Source organism: Theropithecus gelada, chromosome 17, assembly GCF_003255815.1.
Source record: "Theropithecus gelada isolate Dixy chromosome 17, Tgel_1.0, whole genome shotgun sequence".
NCBI lineage: Eukaryota > Metazoa > Chordata > Mammalia > Primates > Cercopithecidae > Theropithecus > Theropithecus gelada.
This window is the reverse complement of record NC_037685.1, coordinates 39,463,544-39,487,131: the sequence shown is the minus strand read 5'-3', so window position 1 is coordinate 39,487,131 and position 23,588 is coordinate 39,463,544. Positions and strand designations below refer to the sequence as shown.

Genomic DNA, 23,588 nt, shown 5'->3' with positions numbered 1-23,588 from the left:
CCATCCAAAAGAAATTCACAACATTCCAGAAAAATAATTTAAAATTTTGATACTAAAAATAGTGAGACACAAGAGTGATCTGAAAATCAACACAAAAAAATCAGAAAGACAATTAAGGATATAAATGAGAAATTTACCAAAAAGATAGGTATCATAAAAAAGAATCAGACACATTCTGGAATGAAGAATTCACTGGATGAAATGCAAAATGCATTCAAAAGCTTCAACAGACTAGATCAAGCAGAAGAATCTCAAAGCATGAAGAGAGGTCTTTTGAAAAAATGCAGTCGGACAAAAAAAAATTTTATGGAATTTTAAAACATAAAGAAAGCTTTCATGGTATGTGGGATACAATAAAGTAACCAAATATCAAGATTATCAGTATCCCAAAAGGCAAAGAAATAATGAAAGGACTTGAAACTCTATTTAATGAAATAATAACTGAAAATTCCCAAGTCTAGTGAGAAATACAGACATCCAGATACAGAAGGTCCAGAAATCCTCAACCATATTCAATACAAAACAGTATCTCTTCCATGATACATTACAGTCAAACTATCTAAAGTCAGAGTTTTAAAAACTGTAAAAGTGTCAAGTCATCTATAAAGGAAGTCCCATCAGACTAACAGCGGACATCTTCACAGAAACCTCACACGCCAGGAGAGAATGGAATCATATTTTCAAATGGCTGAAAGAAAAAAACTGCCCCTCAATGGCACTATACCCAGTAATACTATCCTTCATTAATGAAGGAGAAGTAAAGTCTTTCCCAGACAAGCAAACGCAGAATTTGACCAGTGGAATGTATTACCACTACATCCACCCTATAAGAAATGTTCAAGGGAGTCCTAAACCTGGAAGCAAAATGACAACATATACCATCATGAAAACACGTGAAAGTATAAAACATACTGGTAAGGCAAACACACAAATGAGGAACAGAAAAGACTCAAATGTTGCCACTGCAGGAAAACACCAACCACAAGGATAAACACTATAAAATAGGAGGGAACAAAGAACACATAAAACATTCAGAAAGCAATTCATGATATGACAGGAACAAAACCTTATATATCAATAATAACCCTGAATGTAAACGGATTAAATGCTCCACTTAAAAGATGGAGGCTGGCTGACTGAATAAAAACCATGACCCAACTATATGCTGTCTGCAAGAAACACACTTTACCCTTAAAGACACATATAGACCGGGTGTAAAGGGATGGAAAAAATTGTTCCATCCAAATGGAAACCAAAAACAAGCAGGAGTAGCTTTACTGTTGTCACATAAAACAGCTTTAAGTCAAAAACAGTAAAAAGACATTTTTATTGAGTGGCTGGAAAGACGGCCGAACAGGAACAGCTCTGGTCTGCGGCTCCCAGCAAGATCAACACAGAAGGTGGGTGATTTCTGCATTTCCAACTGAGGTACCCAGCTCATCTTACTGGGACTGGTTAGACAATGAGTGCAGCCCATGAAGGGCGAGCTGAAGCAGGGCTGGGCATTGCCTCACCCAGGCAGCACAAGGGGTCGGGAAACTCCCTCCCCTAGCCAAGGGAAGCCATGAGAGACTGTGCCTTGAGGGACAGTGCATTCCAGTCCAGATATTATGCTTTTCCCATGGTCTTCGCAACCCAACAGACCAGGAGATTCCCTTGGATGACTACACCACCAGGGCCCTGGGTTTTAAGCACAAAACTGGGCAGCCATTTGAGCAGACACCAAGCTAGCTGCAGGAGTTTTTTTTCATACCCCAGTGGCGCCTGGAACACCAGCAAGACAGAACCGTTCGCTCCCCTGGAAATGGGGCTGAAGCCAGGAAGCCAAGTGGTCTAGCTCAGTGGATCCCACCCCCATGGAGCCCAGCAAGCTAAGATCCACTGGCTTGAAATTCTCACTGCCAGCACAGCAGTCTGAAGTCGACCTGGGGGGAAGGGGCGTCCACCATTACTGAGGCTTGAGTAGGTGGTTTTTCCCTCAGAGTATAAACAAAGCCATGGCATCTTGGCAAAGCCGCTGTCACCAGACTGCCTCTCTAGATTCCTCCTCTCTGAGCAGGGCATCTCTGAAAGAAAGGCAGCAGCCCCAGTCACAGTCAGGGGCTTATAGATAAAATTCCTATCTCCCTGGGACAGAGCACCTAGGGGAAGGGGCGGCTGTGGGTGCAGCTTCAGCAGACGTAAGTGTTCCTGCCTTCTGGCTCTGAAGAGAGCAGCAGATGTCCTAGCACAGCGCTCCAGCTCTGTTAAGGGACAGACTGCCTCCTCAAGTACGTCCCTGATCCCCATGCCTCCTGACTGATAGACACCTCCCAGCAGGGGTCGACAGACACCTCACACAGGAGAGCTCCAGCTGGCATCTGGCAGGTGCTCCTCTGGGACAAAGCTTTCAGAGGAAGGAACAGGCAGCAATCTTTGCTGTTCTGCAGCCTCTGCTAGTGATACCCAGGCAAAAAGGGTCTGGAGTGGACCTCCAGCAAACTCCAGCAGACCTGCAGCAGAGGGGCCTGACTGTTAAAAGGAAAAGTAACTAACAGAAAGGAACAGCATCAACATCAACAAAAAGGATGCCCACACAAAAACTGCATCCGAAGATCACCAACATCAAAGACAAAAGGTAGATAAATCCACAAAGATGAGGAAAAACCAGTGCAAAAAGGCTAAAAATTCCAAAAACCAGAAGGCCTCTTCTCCTCCAAGAGATCACAACTCTTTGCCAGCAAAGGAACAAAACTGATGGAGAATGAGTTTGACAAACTGACAGAAGTAGGTTTCAGAAAGTGTGTAATAATAAACTCCTCCAAGATAAAGGAGCATGTTCTAACACAACGCAAGGAAGCTAAGAACCTTGAAAAAAGGTTAGAGGAATTGCTAACTAGAATAATCAGTTTAGAAAAGAACATAAATGACCAGATGGAGCTGAAAAACACAGCAGGAGAATTTCGTGAAGCATACACAAGTATCAATAGCCAAATCAATCAAGTGGAAGAAAGGATATCAGAGACTGAAGATCAACTTAATGAAATAAAGAGTGAAGATAAGATTAGAGAAAAAAATGAAAAGGAACAAACAAAGCTTCCAAGAAATATGGGACTATGTGAAAAGACCAAATCTATGTTTGATTGGTGTACCTGAAAGTGACGGGGAGAATGGAACCAAGTTGAAAAACAGTCTTCAGGATATTATCCAGGAGAACTTCCCCAAACTAGCAAGACAGGTCAACATTCAAATTCAGGAAATACAGAGAACACCACAAAGATACTCCTCGAGAAGAGCAACCCCAAGACACATAATCGTCAGATTCACCAAGGTTGAAATGAAGGAAAAAATGTTAAGGACAGCCAGAGAGAAAGGTCGGGTTACTCACAAAGGGAAGCCCATCAGATCTCTCTGCAGAAACCCTACAAGCCAGAAGAGAGTGGGGGCCAATATTCAAAATTCTTAAAGTATTTTCAACCCAGAATTTCATATCCAGCCAAACTAATCTTCATAAGTGAAGGAGAAATAAAATCCTTTACAGACAAGCAAATGCTAAGAGATTTTGTCACCACCAGGCCTGCGTTACAAGAGCTCCTGAAGGAAGCACTAAATATGGAAAGGAAAAACCAGTACCAGCCACTGCAAAAACATAATCAAATTGTAAAGACCATCAACACTTTGAAGAAAGTGCATCAATTAATGGGCAAAATAACCAGCTAGCATCATAATGACAGGATCAAATTCACACATAACAATATTAACTTTAAATGTAAACGGGCTAAATGCCCCAAGTAAAAGACACAGGCTGGCAAATTGGATAGAGTCAAGAGCCAACGGTGTGCTGTATTCAGGAGACCCATCTCACGTGCAAAGACACACATAGACTCAAAATAAAGGGATAGAGGAATATTTACCAAGCAAATGGAAAGCAAAAAAAAAGCACGGGTTGCAATCCTAGTCTCTGATAAAACAGACTTTAAACAAACAAAGATCAAAAAAGACAAAGAAGGGCATTACATAATGGTAAAGGGATTAATGCCACAAGAAGAGCTAACTATCCTAAATATATATGCACCCAATACAGGAGCACACAGATTCATAAAGAAAGTTCTTAGAGACCTACAAAGAGACACCCATACAATAATAGTGGGAGATTTTAACAACCCATTGTCAATATTAGACAGATCAATGAGACAGAAAATTAACAAGGATATTCAGGACTTGAACTCAGCTCTGGACCAAGCAGACCTAACAGACATGTACAGCACTCTACATGCCAAATCAACAGAATATACATTCTTCTCAGCACCACATCGCACTTATTCCAAAATTGACCACATAATTGGAAGTAAAACACTCCTTAGCAAATGCAAAAGAACGGAAATCATAACAGTCTCTCAGACCACAGTGCAATCAAATTAGAACTCAGGATTAAGAAAACCGCACAACTACATGGAAACTGAATAACCTGCTCCTGAATGACTACTGGGTAATTAACAAAATTATGGCACAAATAAACAAGTTCTTTGAAACCAATGGGAACAAAGACACAATGTACCAGAATCTCTGTGATACAGCTAAAGCAGTGTTTAGAGGGAAATTTATAGCACTAAATGCCCACAGGAGAAAGCGGGAAAGATCTAAAATCGACACCCTAACATCACAATTAAAAGAACTAGAGAAGCAAGAGCAAACAAATTCAAAAGCGAGCAGAACACAAGAAATAACTAAGATCAGAGCAGAACTGAAGGAGAAAGAGACACAAAAAACCCTTAGGTCCTTACAAAAATTTCTACCATTGGCCCACTGTAACAATTCAATATATAGGATCATATATAATTGCTTTCTAGTTTATTAGTAGTAAACATGAAACATCAGGCAAAACTTTTCAAAAAGTGCATGCATAGTGCTCATTTTTCCATCACTAAGGAAGGCCAAATTTCTAACTAATTTTCTTACACATCAGGACTACTCTGACACTCCTCTTTCAATTCATTCTTTCAGGTGAATCATACTCAACATGAATTTAGTTTTTCACCATCTTTAAGATATTAACTGTGTTAAATATTTTCATTCATCATAAACTTCTTTTCTCCTGAGCGGATGGACTACAGGTGCACACCACTGTACCTGGCCAAAAACTATCTTGACCAGTTTTGTGTTATACTGAGCAAGAGAGAAATGGAAAACATACTGGGAATCCAGAAGAGAACCATGAAATAATTACAAATAAAAATCAGTTTATTTGGTACTTTTGGGTTTATCACCACGATAAGCTGAATAATATTTCCACTTTGTGTCTAGCAGGTTTTATACTTTTTAATTAATTCTGTCATTATTCAGACAGCTGTATTCAGAAATCAGACTAAGACCTAAAGCACATAAAATACTTCACCTCTCCTACTATTAATACTTCACTTAACTTTTATTTCTACCATGCATTCATTTCCCAGAATTTTCGTCCCTCATATTTTATTTTATTTTTATTTTTTGAGAGACAGTCTTATTCTGTCACTCACACTAGAGTGTAGCGGCGCAATCTCAGTTCACTGCAACCTCCACTTCCTGTGTTCAAGTGATTCTGCTGCCTCAGCCTCCCAAGTAGTTGGGATTACAGGCGCGCACTAATACACTTGGCTAATTTTTGTATTTTTAGTAGAGATGGGGTTTCACTATGTTAGCCAGGCTAGTCTCGAACTCTTGACCTCAGGTGATCCATCCACCTCAGTATCCCAAAGTGCTGGGATTACAGGCGTGAGCCACTGCACCCAGCCACAACCCTGATTTGAATTGTTTCGTATATGTTTTACTTGTGGTAAAATACATATAAAATTTACCATCCTCACCATTTTTAAGGGTACAGTTCAGTGGTATTAAATACATTTGCATTTTCCTACTACCATCACCACCATCTACCTCCAGAAAACCTTTCATATTAAAAAGTGAAACTTCGTATTCTTTAAACAATAACTTCTCATTCCCCTTCCTCTCAGTCCCTGGCAACCACCATTCTAGTTTCTGTCTCTATCAGTCTGACTACTCCAGGTACCTCATATAAGTGGAATTGTACAGTATTTGTCCTTTTGTGCCTGGCTTATTTAACCTAGCATAATGTCCTTAAGATTCATGTGTGTTATATAGCACATGTCAGAATTTCCAACTTTCTAAGGTTAGTATATAATTCTACTTTTAAGTTTTTGAGGAACCATCATACTGTTTTATCCAAAGTAACCACATCAGTTTATATTCCTACCAACTGTGCACAAGGGTTCCAGCTTCTCCACACTCTCACCAGTACTTATTTTCTGTTTATTTGATAGTAGCCATTCTAATGGGTGGGAGGTAGTAGGTCTGATTTGGATTTCTCTAATGATTAGTGATATTGAGCATCTTATCATGTGCTTATTGGCCATGCGTATATCTTCTTTGGAGAAGTGTCTATGAAAGTCCTTTGCCCATTTTTAATTGTGTTTTTTGCGATTGAGTTGAAAAAATTCTTTATATATTCCAGATATTAAACTCTTATCAGGGGTGGGCATGGTGACTCACACCCATAATCCCAGCACTTCGGGAGGCTGAAGTGGGCAGATCACCTGAGGTCAGGAGTTCGAGACCAGCCTGGCCGAAACCAATATGGTGAAACACCATCTCTACTAAAAATACAAAAAAAATTAGCCGAGTGTGGTGGCATGTGCCTGTAATCCCAGCTACTCGGGAGGCTGAGGCAGAAGAATCACTTGAACTTGGGAAGCAGAGGCTACAGTGAGCCAAGATTGTGCCACTGCACTCCAGCCTGGGCGACAGAGCGAGACTCTGCCTCAAAACAACAACCACCACCACCACCTCTTATCAGCTATGTGACTTGTAAATATTTTCTCCCATTCTGTGGGTTGCCTTCTCACTCTGTTGATTGTCTGTAATCTGACAGAGTGGTTACTTTGGAAAAAACAGAGTAAGAAGGCAACCCACAGAATGGGAGAAAATATTTGCATGAAACATTTATATAGTATTTATAATGAAAAATTTTAAAGGAGGGATGAAAATTCTGGGAAGATATTCTCCTTTCATGTACAGAAGTGTTTAACTCTCACGTAGTCCAATTTACCTTTTGTTGCCTGTGCTTTTGGTGTCATGTCTAAGAAACCATTGTCAAATCCAATACCATGAAGCTTTTCCCCTATGTTTTCTTCTGTTTTTTTTTTTTTTTTTTTTTTTTATTTTGAGACAGGGTCTCACTCTGTCACCTAGAATGGAGTGCAGTGGCGCCATCTCAGCTTACTACAACCTCTGCCTGCTGAGTTCAAGAGATTCTCCTGCTTCAGCATCCTGACTAGCTGGGATTACAGGTGTGCGCCACACCACCAAGCCCAGCTAATGTTTGTATTTTTAGTAGAGATGGGGTTTCACCATGTTGCTCAGGCTGGTCTTGAACTCCTGAGCTCAAGTGATCCACCCGCCTTGGCCTCCCAAAGTGCTGAGATTACAGGCGTGAGCCACTGTGCCCAGCCTTCCCCTGTGTTTACTTCTAAGAATTTTACAGCATTAGCTCTTACATTTAGGTCTTTGATCCATTTTGAGTTAGTTTTGTATATAGCGTAAGAAAAGGGCCCAAATTCATTCATGTTGAAAATGCTGTCTTTTCTCCACTGAATATTTTAGAAACTCTGGTCAAATGACATACAAGGGTTTATTTATGGGCTCTCTATCCTAGTCCATTGGTCTGTATATATGTCTATATATGTGCAGTACCACACTGTTTTGAAAACTGTGGTTTTGTAATAAGTTTTGAGATGAGGAGGTATAAGGCTTTCAACTTTCTCCTTCTATTTCAGGGTTGTTTTGACTATTTGGGACCCCCTTGAAATTGCATGAATTTTAGAATAAATTTATCTATGTCTGCAACAAAATGTATTTGGGGATTTTGATAGGGATGGCATTGTATCTGTAGATCACTTCAGGTAGTACTGACATTTCCTTCTTTCGTTTTTCTTTTTCCCCAGAGATGGAGTCTCGCTGTGTTGCCCAGGCTGGGCACAAACTCCTGGGCTCAAGTGAACCTACTGTCTCAGCCTCCCAAGTAGCTGAGAGGTACTGATATTTTAACCATATTAAGTCTTCTAGTCCCTGACACAAGATATCCCTCCATATATTTGTGTCTTCTTTAAGTTCTTTCAGCAACCTTTTGTAGTTTTCAGTGTACAAGCCTTTCGCCTCCTTGGTTAAATATATTCCCAAGTATTTTAGTCTTTTTGATTCTATTGTAAATGAAACTGTTTTGCCTAAAATTTACATAAACGGTGCCATTAAGTACATATATTGTTGCAACTTTCCTTTTTACCATTATTGTGGTATATACATATGTACCAAAATTCTTAACAACACGTACAGGAGGGACACACAGCATCTTCATGTTAGCTGCCACTGCTTGGGAGAAAGTAGAACAGGATGATGTAAAAACAGGACTTAGCTTAATCTATACATTTTTCTTTTTAAATAGGAGATCCGTAAGGAAAATCTGCAGCATTTGCTGTACCTTCCTTATTAGAAATATCTTATAATTTAAACTTGTAAAAATTAAACAGAAGAACTCTAGAAATGTGGGGCACCTAAAGCTTCACTGTGCTAAGTAGTGCCTGCACTATCTCCAGAGTCATTAACCCAGACCTAGCTTGTCACCTGTAGGCTAATTTTTTTCTTGATGTGACAGTGGGTGATCTGGGAAACTAAGTTAACAATCACAGCTCTCCCGTCTATGACCCTAAAAGCAGACAATAGTGCCATACTATTGAAATCTTTCTACCAATGAGCCTTTACTTACACCACGCTGTTCAACCTGCCTCCTTTCATAATACTGATGTCAAATGAAAGTAGCTCAATTCAAATATGCCTAGGAAAAAGGGCTATGCTATCATGTGCATATGCTATTCATTGGGCTATTGATGCTCTGACAGTAGCTAAGCCAATAAATATAGGAAATCATTTCTGATACTATATACTAAAGTAGATATTTTCCAGGGAAATTTTTAATGTACTGATTTTGATGTGTTTTAACAACAGACCTGTTTTCCTCATAAGCTAAAAAGTGAAGCTGGAGATAATTCTACAGAAAAAAATTAAAGCTACCACATATGCAGTCAGGCCAGAGGTCTCTAGTTTTCAGCATGGAATCTAAAACAAGCATAAAGAAGCAACAGCTCTCCTGTGATCACAGCACTTTAGGAGGCTGAGGTGGGAGGATCACTTGAGCTCAGGAGTTCAAGACCAGCCTGGCCAACATGGTGAAACCCCATCTCTACTAAAACTACAAAAATTAGTTGGGTGTGGTGGCATGCGCCTGCAGTCCCAGCTACTCGGGAGGCTGAGGCAGGAGAAATCGCTTGAACCTGGGCAAGGCTGCAGTGAGCCAAGATCATGCCACTGCACTCCAGCCTGGGTGACAGAGCATGACTCCATCTCAAAAACAAAAAAAAAAAGAAAAGAAAAGGAAAAGAAGTAACAGCTCTAAAAAGTAATCTAGACAGTTTTCTTTATTAAGGCAAGGCACTACTTAAAAGAACATTGTATCAGAATATCAGATTACAGTAAGGCTTCAGTGGTGACTCAATACAGAACTGAAAATTATGCTAAAGTCTACATTTTTGTAAAGGTAATCTTCCCCCAGGAAAAAAAAAAATGGTACATTGTAATATTGATACTCTTTACTATTCACTTCCTATAATTTGCTACTCAACCTGATCTCTGGTTAAATGTCCACCTACAACGCTGTTTTTCTGAAATGACCACGTCAATAGGTGGAATGTAGAGAGTCACACAGGATCTCATGAGACAGCTGTTTAACTCCATCATAGCTTTCATTTTAAGAGAGCTGAGTGAAGTCTCTTTCAGTATCTTAACATTTTAGCAATTTTGCCGGGCGCGGTGGCTCAAGCCTGTAATCCCAGCACTTTGGGAGGCCGAGACGGGCGGATCACGAGGTCAGGAGATCGAGACCATCCTGGCTAACACGGTGAAACCCCGTCTCTACTAAAAAATACAAAAAACTAGCCGGGCGAGGTGGCGAGCGCCTGTAGTCCCAGCTACTCGGGAGGCTGAGGCAGGAGAATGGTGTAAACCCGGGAGGCGGAGCTTGCAGTGAGCTGAGATCCCGCCACTGCACTCCAGCCTGGGCGACAGAGCAAGACTCCGTCTCAAAAAAAAAAAAAAAAAAAAAACATTTTAGCAATTTTGGCTTATATAGTGAGTCACAACATTTAAAGAAAACCAAGGCGATTACCCTTAGTTCATGGACTGACATCATTGATTTGTGAGTCTGACACCATACAAGAACGTCAACTTCCCCAGGGCAACAGCGTGGAACTGATCTGGCGCACAGTAGGCATGCAACAATAATTTGTGGAATAAAAGAATTCTCATGAATCTTCGACTTGTGATATTTTCTCACTGAGATCAAGAAACTGCCGCACCCCTCTCAAGCCACACCAGGTCTTATTTGTGTGAAATTATATGATTTTGATGTTCACATCCTATTTCAATATTCTGATAAAAATTCACTTGTTTCCCCAAAACAAAATGACATTTCAATGCAACTTAGCCATTAGAAGAGAAATGTAGATAAACAGAATATTCATTATACTAACTATATATTAATAGCAACCTCCTTGAGTTCAGGCTGAAAATACGAAGGCATACGACTTAAAATAGCAACTCTTAATGGTATTTTTTGGCACACTTGAATCACAGGTTTAAACATATCACTCATACTACAGTATAAACACTGAAATCTTAGTGTAATATTGTTCACTATAGACTAGAATTCCAACTATAGCAGTTCTGTCTTGGACACTATATCCAAGGGGTTTAAGTTCTTTAAAACAAAAAGAATGTCAATTAAAGAGGTAAATTTAGCTTCAAGAGCATCTCGCAACATGAGATCTAAAGATAATGTTACGTGAGGCTTCAGATTATTTGTTTTAAAAGGATGGTTACCTGCCACCACTATCATACATTTGGAATTGTAATTCAAAATGCTCTTCTCTGTAACAAAGGCGAAAGTAATACTTCTCATAGCATAAAAGAAAAATGAATCAAATATCAGAAAGTGAGTTTAGGATGTGGCTAAATCTGGAAATGTATCTCCTAATTAGCATAAGAGAACAAAAAATTTCCATTTCCATTCAGCTTCCTAAAGAAGATGAAACAAGTACATAGAGGTGCTATAAATTCAAAAGATAAGAGTCACTGAACAGGTTAAAAATGGCTTTAAATATTCATAGATAATATCAAGATTACCAAGAAAATAAAGAAAGAAAACTCACCAAGAACGTTGACCCACTGTTTGATGCTACTACAGTATGAACTTTATCATGCAATTTTATTGAGAGCTCCCAGTTGGCTATGTCTGGTTTAATAATAGGCATTCTAAAGTAGAATGAAAAGAAAAAGAGTTAATAATGATATATTATTATTTCTCAATAAACTAATTTCCCTTTTATATAAAGTGTGCAGGGTAAAACTGCCATAGAATGTATTTGAGAACATTTTAAACACCTATTCTAAGAATCATCATCTATTCTGTGAATTTGAATTGCTTAATTGTTACAGTCATTCACAAATTTGTCTGCCTGAAGCAGTATTAGTTTTTTTCAATATTTGGTTACTATTCAAAATAGTTTTTTTAAAAAAATTAAAATGAAATGAATAAGTATGCCATGCCTTAAGCTTCAGAGACATAAAATGAATTACTGAGTCAGCATGATCGGGCCTAGAAAATCATTTTGTTCTTTATAGGTGATGAGACTAAAAATGTATTAAACAATGAACCTCTCTCTACATTATTCTACTTATAAGATAATATAGAATGTTTCTTCATGATGTCAATTAGAAGAATAATGCCTTAGTACATTAGCTAGGATATAATTTTTTTTAATTATTATTATTTTTTTTGAGACGGAATCTCACACTGTCGCCTGGGTTGGAGTGCAACGGCGCGACCTCGGCTCACTGTAATCTCTACCTCCCGGGTTCAAGTGATTCTTCTGCCTCAGCCTTCCAAGTGGCTGCAATTACAGGCACCCGCCACCACACCTGGCTAATTTTTTGTATTTTTAGTAGAGATGGGGTTTCACTATTTTGGCCAGGCTGGTCTTGAACTCCTGACCTCATGATCCGCCCGCCTCAGCTTCCCAAAGTGCTGGGGTTACAGGCGTGAGCCATCACGCCCAGCCAATATAATTATATTTTGCAAAAAAACAAAACAAAACAAAACAAAACAAAGCTATACTTATTTTATAATGTTATTACTAAAAATTCATGAAATTTAAAAAATAAATTTAAACATTACTCAGATACCCACTTATTATGTTATTATATAATAGGACAACATCAAAATTTTGCTAAAATAAAGCACAGCCCCCCCCCCACACACACACACACAAAAAACCCTATATGACTTATGAGTTCAACAAACACTAAGTACTTGGCTCTAAGTTTTGGGGCACCACAGAGAAATAAAACACAGTCCTCATCTTGGAAACTTACACGCTATTTCTTTTCTAGCCCTGGTTTTCCCCATCACCTAAAACTCCCAAAAAGGACTCCATATCTATGAACAATGTTAGTCTTATCATACGGGTCTTTTCCTGCATATGATCAGAATTACATGGTTCAGAAACTCTGTATCAAGCAGCCAAAGACAAAAATATTTTTAGAATATAAATGTTTCCCATGACTTTTTAAAGTAACAAAATTTAATGATTTCAGAATTAACCTAATTTAAGTATTGCATATTTATACTTGTGAAGTAATATTTACTCAGCACGAAACATCAGCGTTTTGTAGTATCTGGGTGTCAGCTTAAACCACAGTTCTGAAAAAATGTTCCAAGTTATGTTTTCATTTAAACCCACCAAATTTCAAAAGAAGTCTCTATGTATTCAGCATTAAAAAAAGTCAGAGTCACAAAAACTATAGTTCTAATCAAATCATCTCTAGATTCAATATCTGATGATTAATATTATTAATTTAAATACATATTTGTATTTGATCTACTACTTCTTGATCTGCATCATTCTGAAGATAAGGATATGTTTTAAATACCATAGAAGTAAAAATAAAAGTAAAAAAACGCATTAACAACAATGCACACTGTACAACACAGGCCTTGAAGATTCTTTCTGGCAGTGTGAAGAGAACTGTTTGAGGGGACAGAGCCTCACACAAGAGAGTATGAATGAATGGGGTGTGGGGGAGTTGAGGGAGACAACACACAGTGCGGAGGGGAGGAGGAGAGGGAAAGAAAAGGAGGTCTGGACAGAAAGGAAGAAGGGAAGAGAGGGCTTCTGTGCTGGCATTGCCTCTTTTTTTTCTTAGCACCTTTATTCTACAGGGCATTTATTTGTTTATATGTTTGTCTCCCAGTGTCCTGGGGGTTCCTAAAATACCAAAATCATTCCTTATTTTTGTATCTCCAGCTCCTAGCACAGGATGGAGACAAAGAGATGAGGGATAAGTAGAAAAGAATGTGAGGCGTGTCTACTATGCACCAAGCATGTGCAGAAGGGGAGGCTGACTTGCCCAGGGGACAGAGCACAGGTGTGACAGGAGCAGCGTGTACCCCAAGCTCCTGGATACTCCCTGGGTGTCCCTGGACTATACCTATCATCTCGTTTAGACTTCATTTTGCTCAGTTCGAATGGGGTCAATACTTCAGTCTCACAGGGGTACTGTGATTGCAGAAACAGCCTCACATCTAGACGACCGTGCAAATTCACTTTCTTAAATCTGTGCTTTCCTCAAGAATTATGTTACTACCTCGCTCATGATCATTGAATGGTTTTCTACCCCACACCAAGTTAAATCTTTATTAACCTAACTACCATTCAATGCCCTTAAAAGTAAGAACCCACCTTTTGCATTCAATTTGATTTCTGCTTATTCTCTGATTTGTCTATCTGGTTAGGCTAGACTCTTAAGCCAAGCTACCAAGAGGTAGAGAGCAGACAGTGGTTTTTGATTTCAGGCCCTGATGACTCATAGAAGCTGGTACAAAACCCAGAGCAAACTGTCTGTCTCAGTTTCCTTGTGTATAAAAGATTATAACAACATCTGCATTGACAGGGATGTGTTGATTAAATTAGGTGTATACATGCTAGCTCTTATAATGAGTAGTTGTCCCAGTTCTCAGCCTATATTCTTACTTCCCCTATAACTGAAACCTCTTTCTTTATAGAAACTTTGGATCCTCATCTCATCTCTCTGTTTCTCACACTAACAGATCCTTCAAGGAAAATATTGCCTCCCTCACCAATTGTTCGTTAATTATAGCATAAACTCAAGAGATCTTTCTTCCATTTAATCTATGTCATATGCTGTAATAATTTTCAAACTGTAGCAGCCTGATGGAGTAGGGATTGAGAATCCCTTCTGTTATGTAACGAGTCTCTGCTTCCAGAGGCATTGGAACATTGTTAATCCTGACATCCTGTTCCAACCCAGAACCCATTTTCCCACAGAAAGGGACCTTATAGATGGTGATGACATATAGTTGCCACTCTCCAAAACCTAAGTACTATTTATTTTTCCATTGTTTTATTTTGATTCACATCTGTTTCATATATATTATAATTTGTCCCAGGAGGGACCTTATGGAAGGAGTACAGGGTTTTGAGTTAAAACATCCAGGTCTAAATCTCAGCCTGTTCTACTAGCAATGTAACTGAGAACTTAATCTGTTTGAACCAACATTTCTACACCTGTTAAAGTGGATCAGAACTAGGCAAGTGATAAGAAGCTACTGCTTCTTCTACACACTTAACTCCCGCAATGGCACTTTTCTAACAATTTGTTCTTTTCCTTTTAAGAAACAGGATCTCACTCTGTCACAATGGCTGGAGTGCAGTGGCCCTATCACAGTTCACTGCAGTCTCGAACTCCTGGCCTCAAATGATCCTTCTGTGTCAGCCTCCTGAGTGGCTGGGATTACAGGTGTGTGCCACCACCAGGTCTGTTTTTTTTTTTTTTTTAAGAGATGGGGCGGGTCTCGCTATGACGCCCAGACTGGTCTTGAACTCCTGGCCTCAGGGGATCCTCCTGCTTTGTCCTCCCAAAGTACTGAGACTACCGGTGTGAGAGACAGTACCCAGCCTTTTTCTAACAATTTCTCTTAGGGTGATATGTTAACAGGATATAGGAAAAAGGCTTCACTGTAAAAGACCTCCAAATACCAAAAAGAGTCAAAAGTGTGGAATCTCTTTGTAAGTTCACTCTTCTACAAACAAAATTTACAAAGATTCCTTCTGGCTTGACATACGTTTGAAACTAGTTTTGTTTTGGTTTTAAATAAAATGGATGGGTTGGGCATATATGCCAGTTAACTGGCAGATATAAATATGCTCTGCAATAGAAATAAACTATAAATAAAAAAAAAATACAAACCTGAAAGAATACACGTTCTATTTCTGCAAAATCACTGAAAACACATTTATAATTCTTACTTTGAAACATTCTTATTAATTTAACCAGCACAGATTTATGATAGTAACAATTACCTATAATTATATTCTAAATGTTTAGAAAAGAATTATACAGATCCATTAAATTCAAAATAGTCTCAAAGAAGATTTTCTTGAACAACTCTCTGACAACAGGGAAAAGGTCTTCGAACTTCATTCAACTCGCCATAGTAACGATACAGTTTCCTTTAACAAAGTGTATTTCTAGTGAAAGATGCTGTCATCTGACCAAACATTTAATCTGTGCAATTTGTTAGTCACCTGCAAAGCTGATATCAATTATTTCTTTAAAAAACAAACGAAACCCAAAAACCCCAGTAAAAAAGAATTCACATAAACAGTGACTCACTAAGCAAACAAAATAATAGCTCTAACCCAGGTCTGTCCAGTTTATCATCAGCCAGCCAGGATGAATATGCTCAACAAAACTAAATTTTTTATATTTGATGGTGAAAAACTGTCAGCTGATTGTCACTATTAATACTAATACATTAACTTACTGGAATATTTTACTCAAAAGGGAGGTTTTGAGTAAATACTTTGCTGTTACATGTCATTATCTAAAAGAAGACTGTATAAACATAAAAACTCTCAGCATCTTCAGTTAGAAAGGATTATAAGCATTTTAAACCATAATTTCAGACACTCAAAAAAGCTGGGTTTTGATTGTGCCATCACCTTTTTAGAAGTAAAATACTGAGTTAAAACAATGCTAATGGTCAAGGAATCATTAAGAAATGCTTCATCATAACTTTCACAGTGGGTGGGCTGTAAAATGATCGAGAATAATATGCTGCATTCCATGGCCACTGAGGTCAGTTTCTGCATACAAATCTTTGCAGGAAGAAAAAGGCCTTCAGAAAGTGGGCCATTCATCTGAACCAAGTTCAGAGAATTTCTAGCACAGTGAAAAGATATGTTATGCAAGCACATAGATGTATTCAGTGGGGGTAGACAGAACCAGCTACATGGAGACTACAAAGGAGCCCTCCCATGGCTCATGAATAAGTCGAGGAAATGATCAGAAAAAAAAAAAAAAGAGAGAGAGATGTTTAGACAGATGGCCCACTTAAAATGCCTGAGACAGGGCATAAGCAATTTTAATGAAACTTTAGATCTAGTATATGAATTGTTTCTTATTTCCCCAGGGTTGGGGAAGGGGAGGAACAACTCCCAGGGAAGATAAAAATTCAGCAATTCACTGGAAAACTCACTTTTAGCATGTTGAGACGGAGGAAGAGTTAAGTACAAGTTTTAGTAGTTTTTTACTAGTGCAATAAATTTAAAAAAAAATTCTTCACAGAGCCATCAGTTATTAAAACGAATATAAAAAGCATGGAATGAACAGATTAAAGGAATTTTAAACAGAAGTCTACTGCCAAACCAAACAAAAATCTAAGCCTTATTATGTGAGAACTTACAACACTCCAACATTAAAGTTCATCACTGCAGAAGAAAGATAAAAGCAGCATTTTCAGAGAACCTCTTCAAAGCTAGGAACTGGCATAGAGGAGGATTAGAATTCTGCCTACATGCAATTGAAAATGTGTATGTTCAAATATATGAGACTGTGTGGAAGAGTCTGTATCACATAATCATGCTGAGAAATAGGGAACACCCCCAAGTTTGGTGTTATTAGCATTACAAATAATTACACAAATGACATCTGAATCTAGGATAGAATACGTAATGTTACTCACAATCTCAGATATTTAAATAGTATGCATACTCCCTTTCCTTCTTCCACCGATAAGGGCTTAAGGTTCTCAATTTAGACACTGGGCATGCTCAGCCAGGAAAGGCACTGTGGCACAGCTGTCACCCCAGCAGACCCCATGTCTCACTGACCAAGTGCAGACCTGCAAAAGCTGTGTGACCTCCATCCACAACTCACTTAGCCTTCTTGTGCCTCAGTTTCCTTATCAGCAAGACAAAGATGATAAGAATGCCTAACCCATATGCTGCTCACATGAGATAAAAGGTATAAAATGCTTAGAGTAGTATTTGGCACATAAATGCTAAATTAGTTATTATTGTTACCATAATTTGGTGCAGAAATATCTGAAATCCCTCTTTTGTTTCAGCAACTGTTACTTTTTTAAAATTTTACTCTTACAAAACTAACATACAGTCCAATTCCAAGATCTTAAGTTCCATCATTCACCCTTCCAGGCACTTGGCTCTGCCTGTCACTAACAGTCAACCAGAGATTATGCTTGCCTGTTCTGAGCTTCACATGAACAGACTCAAAGAAAAACTGTGGCTTTTTTGACCAATATAGTGTTTCTGAGGTGCATCCACGTTGTGGAATAGTTCATCCTTTTTTTCTTGCTGGGAAGTATTTTATTGCACCAGCACACCAAAATGAGTTCATCCTTCTGTGGATGGCTATTTGGTGGTTTCCAGTTCGGGGCTGTTACAAACAAAGCCACTGTAGATATTCTTTGTACATGGTTGTTTTTTCCCCCCTTAAAGAGGTATGTCTTCATTTCTTGTGGGGTAAAAAATCTAGGGAGTAGAAGTCGTAAGCTAAATGTAGGTTTAATTTTATATGAGTTGCTAAACTGTTTTCCAAAAGACTGCAACATTTCTATGTTCCCATAGCAATGAGTTACTCTATATCCTTGCCACCATTTGGCATTGTCAGTCTTTCTAATTCTAGCCAGGCTAGAGACTGGGAAACCGCATCCTATCACAGTTTAATGTATATTTCCCTCACGACTAGTAATGCTGAGGACCTCATGGTGCTCAGTGGCCATTTATATTCAAGTTTTTGCCCATTTTTACTAGGTCATTGGCCTTATTTTTATTGATTTGTGAAAGTTCTTTATTTTGGATACAAGGCCTTTGTCAGGTTTAAGTATTCTCCTCCTCTGTGGTTTGCTTATGAATTTTCTTAACAATGTCTTTCCTTCAGCAGATTTTTAAAAAAATTATGACATTATTTTTTAAAGAAGTTTTAGGTTGACAAAAACTCAACAAAATTTCAATTTCCCCACACACCCTCCCCCACATGAATTCCTCTATTATGAACATCTTGCATTTGTGTGGGGTATTTGTTACAATTGATAAGCCAGTATCAATACGTCACTGTTAACTACAGTCCATACATTAAGGTTCACTCTGTGTGACACATTCTGTGGGTTTTGACAAATATACAATGAAATGTGCCCAGAATGACAGTATCATACAGAGTAGTCTCACTGCCTACAAGTCCCCTGTTCCACCTATTTATTCCCCGCTCCCTCCCCTGAATGCTCGGCAATCACTGATCTCACAATCTTCACAGGTTTGCCTTTTCCGGAGTGTCCCTTAGCGCTGGAATCATACGGAATGCTGCCTTTTCAGAGGAGCTTTTTCCCACAGGTTTGCCTTTTCCGGAGTGTCCCTTAGCGCTGGAATCATACAGAATGCTGCCTTTTCAGAGGAGCTTTTTCCCCGTACCAATATGTATTTGTTTCCACTCTGTCTTTTCATGCCTTAGTAGCTCATTTCTTTTTATTGCTAACTAATATTCCACTGTATGGATGTACCAGTTTATCCACTCACCTACTGAAGGACATCGCTTCTCAGTTTTGGCAATTATGAATAAAGCTGCTATAAACATTCACGCACAGGTTTTAGTGTGTGCCTATGTTTCCAACTCATTTTGCTAAATACCAAGGGGCACCACTCCCTGATTATACGGTAAGATTGTGCTGTGTAAGAAACTGCCAAACTGTCTTCTAAAGCGGCTTACCATTTTGCACTCCCACCAGCAATGCATGAGAGCTCCTGTTGCTCCACATCCTCGGCAGCACGTGGTGGTCAGTGTTCTGGATTTTAGACATTCTAATAGGTATGTAGTGGTATCTTTTTGCAGTTTTAATGGAAGTTTTTAATATTAACAAAATCTAACTCATTAATTTTTCCTTTTATGTTTAGTGCTTTGTGTCCTTGCTAAGAAGTTTTTTACCTATATACAAAGGTTCAGAAGATATACTCACATGGTTTAGAAGTTTTACATGTAGCTCTATCTATGATGCATCTCTAACTTTCCTGTGTGGTAGGAGACAGGCGTGAGGGCATTTCAGGAAAATCTGTAGACCAAGTACTGCAACTTTGCTCCTCTCAGCTATTCTAGGTCTGACATGGTTTGGCTGTGTCCCCACCTAAATCTCATCTTGAATTCCCATGTGTTGTGGGAGGGACACAGTGGGAGGTGACTGAGTTATGGGGGCAGGTCTTCCCTGCCCTGTTCTCATGATAGTGAAGTAGTCTCACGAGATCTGATGATTTAAAAAAAAAAAAAAATGGGGGTTTCCCTGCACAAAACTCTTTTCGCCTGTTGCCATCCACGTAAGACGTGACTTGCCCCTCCTCGTTTTCCACCATGATTCTGAGGCCTCCTTAGCCATGTGGAACTGTAAGTTCAATTAAACTTCTTTCTTTTGTAAATTGTCCAGTCTCAGGCATGTCTTTATTACCAGGGTGAAAATGGACTAATACAAGGTTCCTTTGCATTTCCATAGAAACTTCAAAACCAATGTGCCAACTTCTTCCACATCCTCCCTGAGATACAATCTCAATAGAATTACGATTGGGACTGCATTGAATCTATATTACTGTAGAGACAAGTGACATCTTAACATTTTCTCTTCCAGTCCATGAGCAGGACATGACTCTTTTGATTTTTTTTTTTTTTTTTTTTTTGAGACGGAGTCTGGCTCTGTTGCTGGGGCTGGAGTGCAGCAGCCGGATCTCAGCTCACTGCAAGCTCCGCCTCCCGGGTTTACGCCATTCTCCTGCCTCAGCCTCCAGAGTAGCTGGGACTACAGGCGCCCGCCACCTCGCCCGGCTAGTTTTTTGTACTTTTTAGTAGAGACGGGGTTTCACCATGTTAGCCAGGATGGTCTCGATCTCCTGACCTCGTGATCCGCCCATCTCGGCCTCCCAAAGTGCTGGGATTACAGGCTTGAGCCACCGCGCCCGGCTTCTTTTGATTTTTAATTTATCTCGTAAAGTGTGGTAGTCATGAATCTCTTTTGTTAACTTTATGCCTATTTTTGTCTTAGTTTTATTCATTGTATGGCAGACTCCTTAGAGTTTCTTTCCACACAAGTAAGGTGTGGAAAGCTTCCTTTGCAATCATTAGGCTCTGTTATTTCTTGCATGCCTTCCTACTCTAACTAGTGAGGTTGTTTGCTTTGCCTGAGTATTTTTCTGCTGTTAAGTGAAACTTTAATTTTCATTTTCTCATTGTTGCTACTTTATTCAAACACAACTTGTATTTGATTGCCTTTTTATCCTGTGATCTTGCTAAATGTGTTAGTTCCAGCAACAGTTTTATAGATTCCTATGAGGCTTTCTATGCAAACAATTATGTCCTCTGTAAATAGAACATTTACATTATTTCTTCCTTTCTGATTTCTATGCCTTTTATTCTTTTTTTTCCAACTGCACTGGCTAGGATCTCCAGGATAATACTGAATAAACATGATAATAACAGACAACTTTGTCTTGTTCCCAATCTTAAGAAGACAACATTAAATATTTTTTCTGAAATTTCTTCACTCTCTAGCCTTTCCTTTTGTGCTTCCTAATACATGCTTCCTGATAACTGACAGTGCCCACAAGTCACCAAGGCTGTCTTCCTTTTTTTTTTAAACAGCTTTTTTTTTTTTTTTTTTTTTTTTTAGAGTTTTTTTTTTTTTTTTTTTTTTTTTTGAGGAGTCTTGCTCTGTTGCCCAGGCTGGAGTGCAGTGGCACGATCTCGGCTCACTGAAACCTCCTCCAGCTCCCAGGTTCAAGTGATTCTCCTGCCTCAGCCTCCCTAGTAGCTGGGAATACAGGCGTACACCACCACACCTGGCAAATTTTTTTGTATTTTTAGTAGAGACAGGGTTTCACCATGTTGGCCAGGCTGGTCTCGAACTCCTGACCTCAGGTGATCTGCCCACCTCGGCTAAACAGCTTTATTGAGGTGTATTTGACATTTAAAAAAATTGCATGTTTAATGTACACAAGTTGATTGGTTTGGACATACGCATACAGTCATTACACTACCACCACAATCAAGGTAATATACATATTTTACCTCCAAAAGTTTCCTTTGTCCTTTTGTGTCTCTTCAATTTTTTAAAACATATTTTTCCTTCTCTTTTTTCAGATTGCATAATCTCTCTTATTCTGTCTTCAAGGTTACCTATTCCTTCTTCTGCCATCACCAGTATGCTTTTCAGCCTATCCAGCAAATTATCTATTGCAGATACAGGACATTTTAGATCTTGAATTTCCACTTAGTAATGTGTTTTAATTTCAATTTCTATGCTGATATTCCCTATTTTCCCCTCATTTTCATCTTTAATACTTGAAAATGATTTTAATAGCTACTTTAAAGCTTTTACCCATGAAACAAACATTTTTGTAATCTCACGGTTGATTTCTGTTGACTGCTTTTCCTCTCAATTACAGTTGTCTTTATTCTTAAACTGCAAGCCAAGTAAATGTTTATTGTAAACTGTATTGTGGGGATGTTGTTGGACTTCACTCATCATGTTATCTCCCTCTGAAAAGTACAGATTTTTATTATAGCAGGCAGTTAAATTACTCGTTACTAGTCCTGAAGTTGTGGAGGCTCACTTTTATGTTGTGCTAGGAACTATTTGGTTTTGCTCTCGATAAATAAAAAGTCCAAACTATTTATTCCAGAAACAGTCTTTTCTCCCAAGGCATGATCCTTCCAGGGTTTTAATGGAAAGCTCAAGGTGTTTACAAGTATCTCGAATTGATGAGATTCAGATTCCAACATTATCATAACCATGGTAGGCAACTGAAATTTTAGCTCAGTTCACTCAGCATTCCAGCAGGTCTGGGATCGTCTGGGGTCCCTGGGGTCTTCGTTACGCACATTTCTAGGGTCAGCCAACAATTTGAGAGAACCTGAATTCACATATGGAACTCTTCACTCTGTTGCTCCCTTTTTGCCATGATATCCCTGCTTAATTTCCAGCAGTTCTGACAACATTGAACATCACTCTGAGACCTAAAACCAGTAACTGAGTTCCAGCCATGCCTTAATGCATGCAATAGTGACTGCTTTCAGAAGAAAGGCCACATATATGTGCATCTCACTGGTGTAGTTTTCTTCTTTTAGGGGTCGTATTCGGTTGTACATCGACAGGCTTCAAATAGCTGTGTTTTATATTTTGTCCAAAGTTTATAATTATTTATCTGGAAAGGAATTCATTGAAAATACACCACACTGCCATTGTAGGAACTGAAACTTTTCTGTGTTGTTTTAACTTTATGTCACTTGCATTTCAAGGCGAAGAGGAAAGAAAGGACGGAAGAATGGGGGTTCACATACATTTACTACTTCCACCTTCCAGGTGGTAGCCCAGAACACTTGACATTGCTACCCCCAAAACCTACTCTTGAACTAAATTGAGAGCAGACATAGAAACATATTTTACAATTTGAAAAGAAATACTCTTAAAGACTCCATCAAATTAGAAGGAAGAAATGCCTCATTTAATTCCTAAAATTTAAATTTCTATTATACCATTAGGAAAACAAATTCTTAAACATAAAATGCGTAACAGACGATAAACATTTTAAACAGTTTGAGATGAAATTCACATATCATACATTTAACCCATCTGAAGTGAACAAGTTAATGGTTTTTAGTATATTCACAGAGTTATGCAACCATCCCCACAAGCAACTTTAAAACGTTTTCATTGCCTCATAAGGGAAACAGTAGATACGACAGCAGTTACTCTACATTCCCCTCCACAGCCCTAAGCAACTGTTATGTACGTTCAGTTTCTATAGCTTTGCTTATTCTGGGAAAATTTGTGATCTACTTTGACTGAATTATTTCATTTAGCATTTTTGCAAAATTCATCCATGTTGTAGAAAATATCAATACCTCATTTATTTTTATTGCTGAAAAATATTCCATTCTATGAACATACCACATTTTATTTACTATTAAACACTAATTCATCATTTGAAGGACATTAGGGTTGTTTCCACTGGCTATAATGACAAATGCCACTATAAACATTTGTGTACAACATTTCTGTGGACACAAGGTTTCATTTCCCTTGGGTATAT

The 23,588-nt window shown here is 38.7% G+C and overlaps 1 protein-coding gene across 12 annotated transcripts in view; it reads right to left on the bottom strand.

Moving 5' to 3' along the window:
- PCCA (propionyl-CoA carboxylase subunit alpha) overlaps positions 1-23,588 on the bottom strand; it is a 436,358-nt gene that overhangs the window by 148,880 nt on the left and 263,890 nt on the right. For all 12 annotated transcript variants that reach the window (XM_025364068.1, XM_025364063.1, XM_025364064.1 and 9 more), the window contains one exon: positions 11,295-11,397. In XM_025364068.1, coding sequence (XP_025219853.1) covers positions 11,295-11,397 — 103 coding nt within the window. The remainder of the gene's footprint in view (positions 1-11,294; positions 11,398-23,588) is intronic.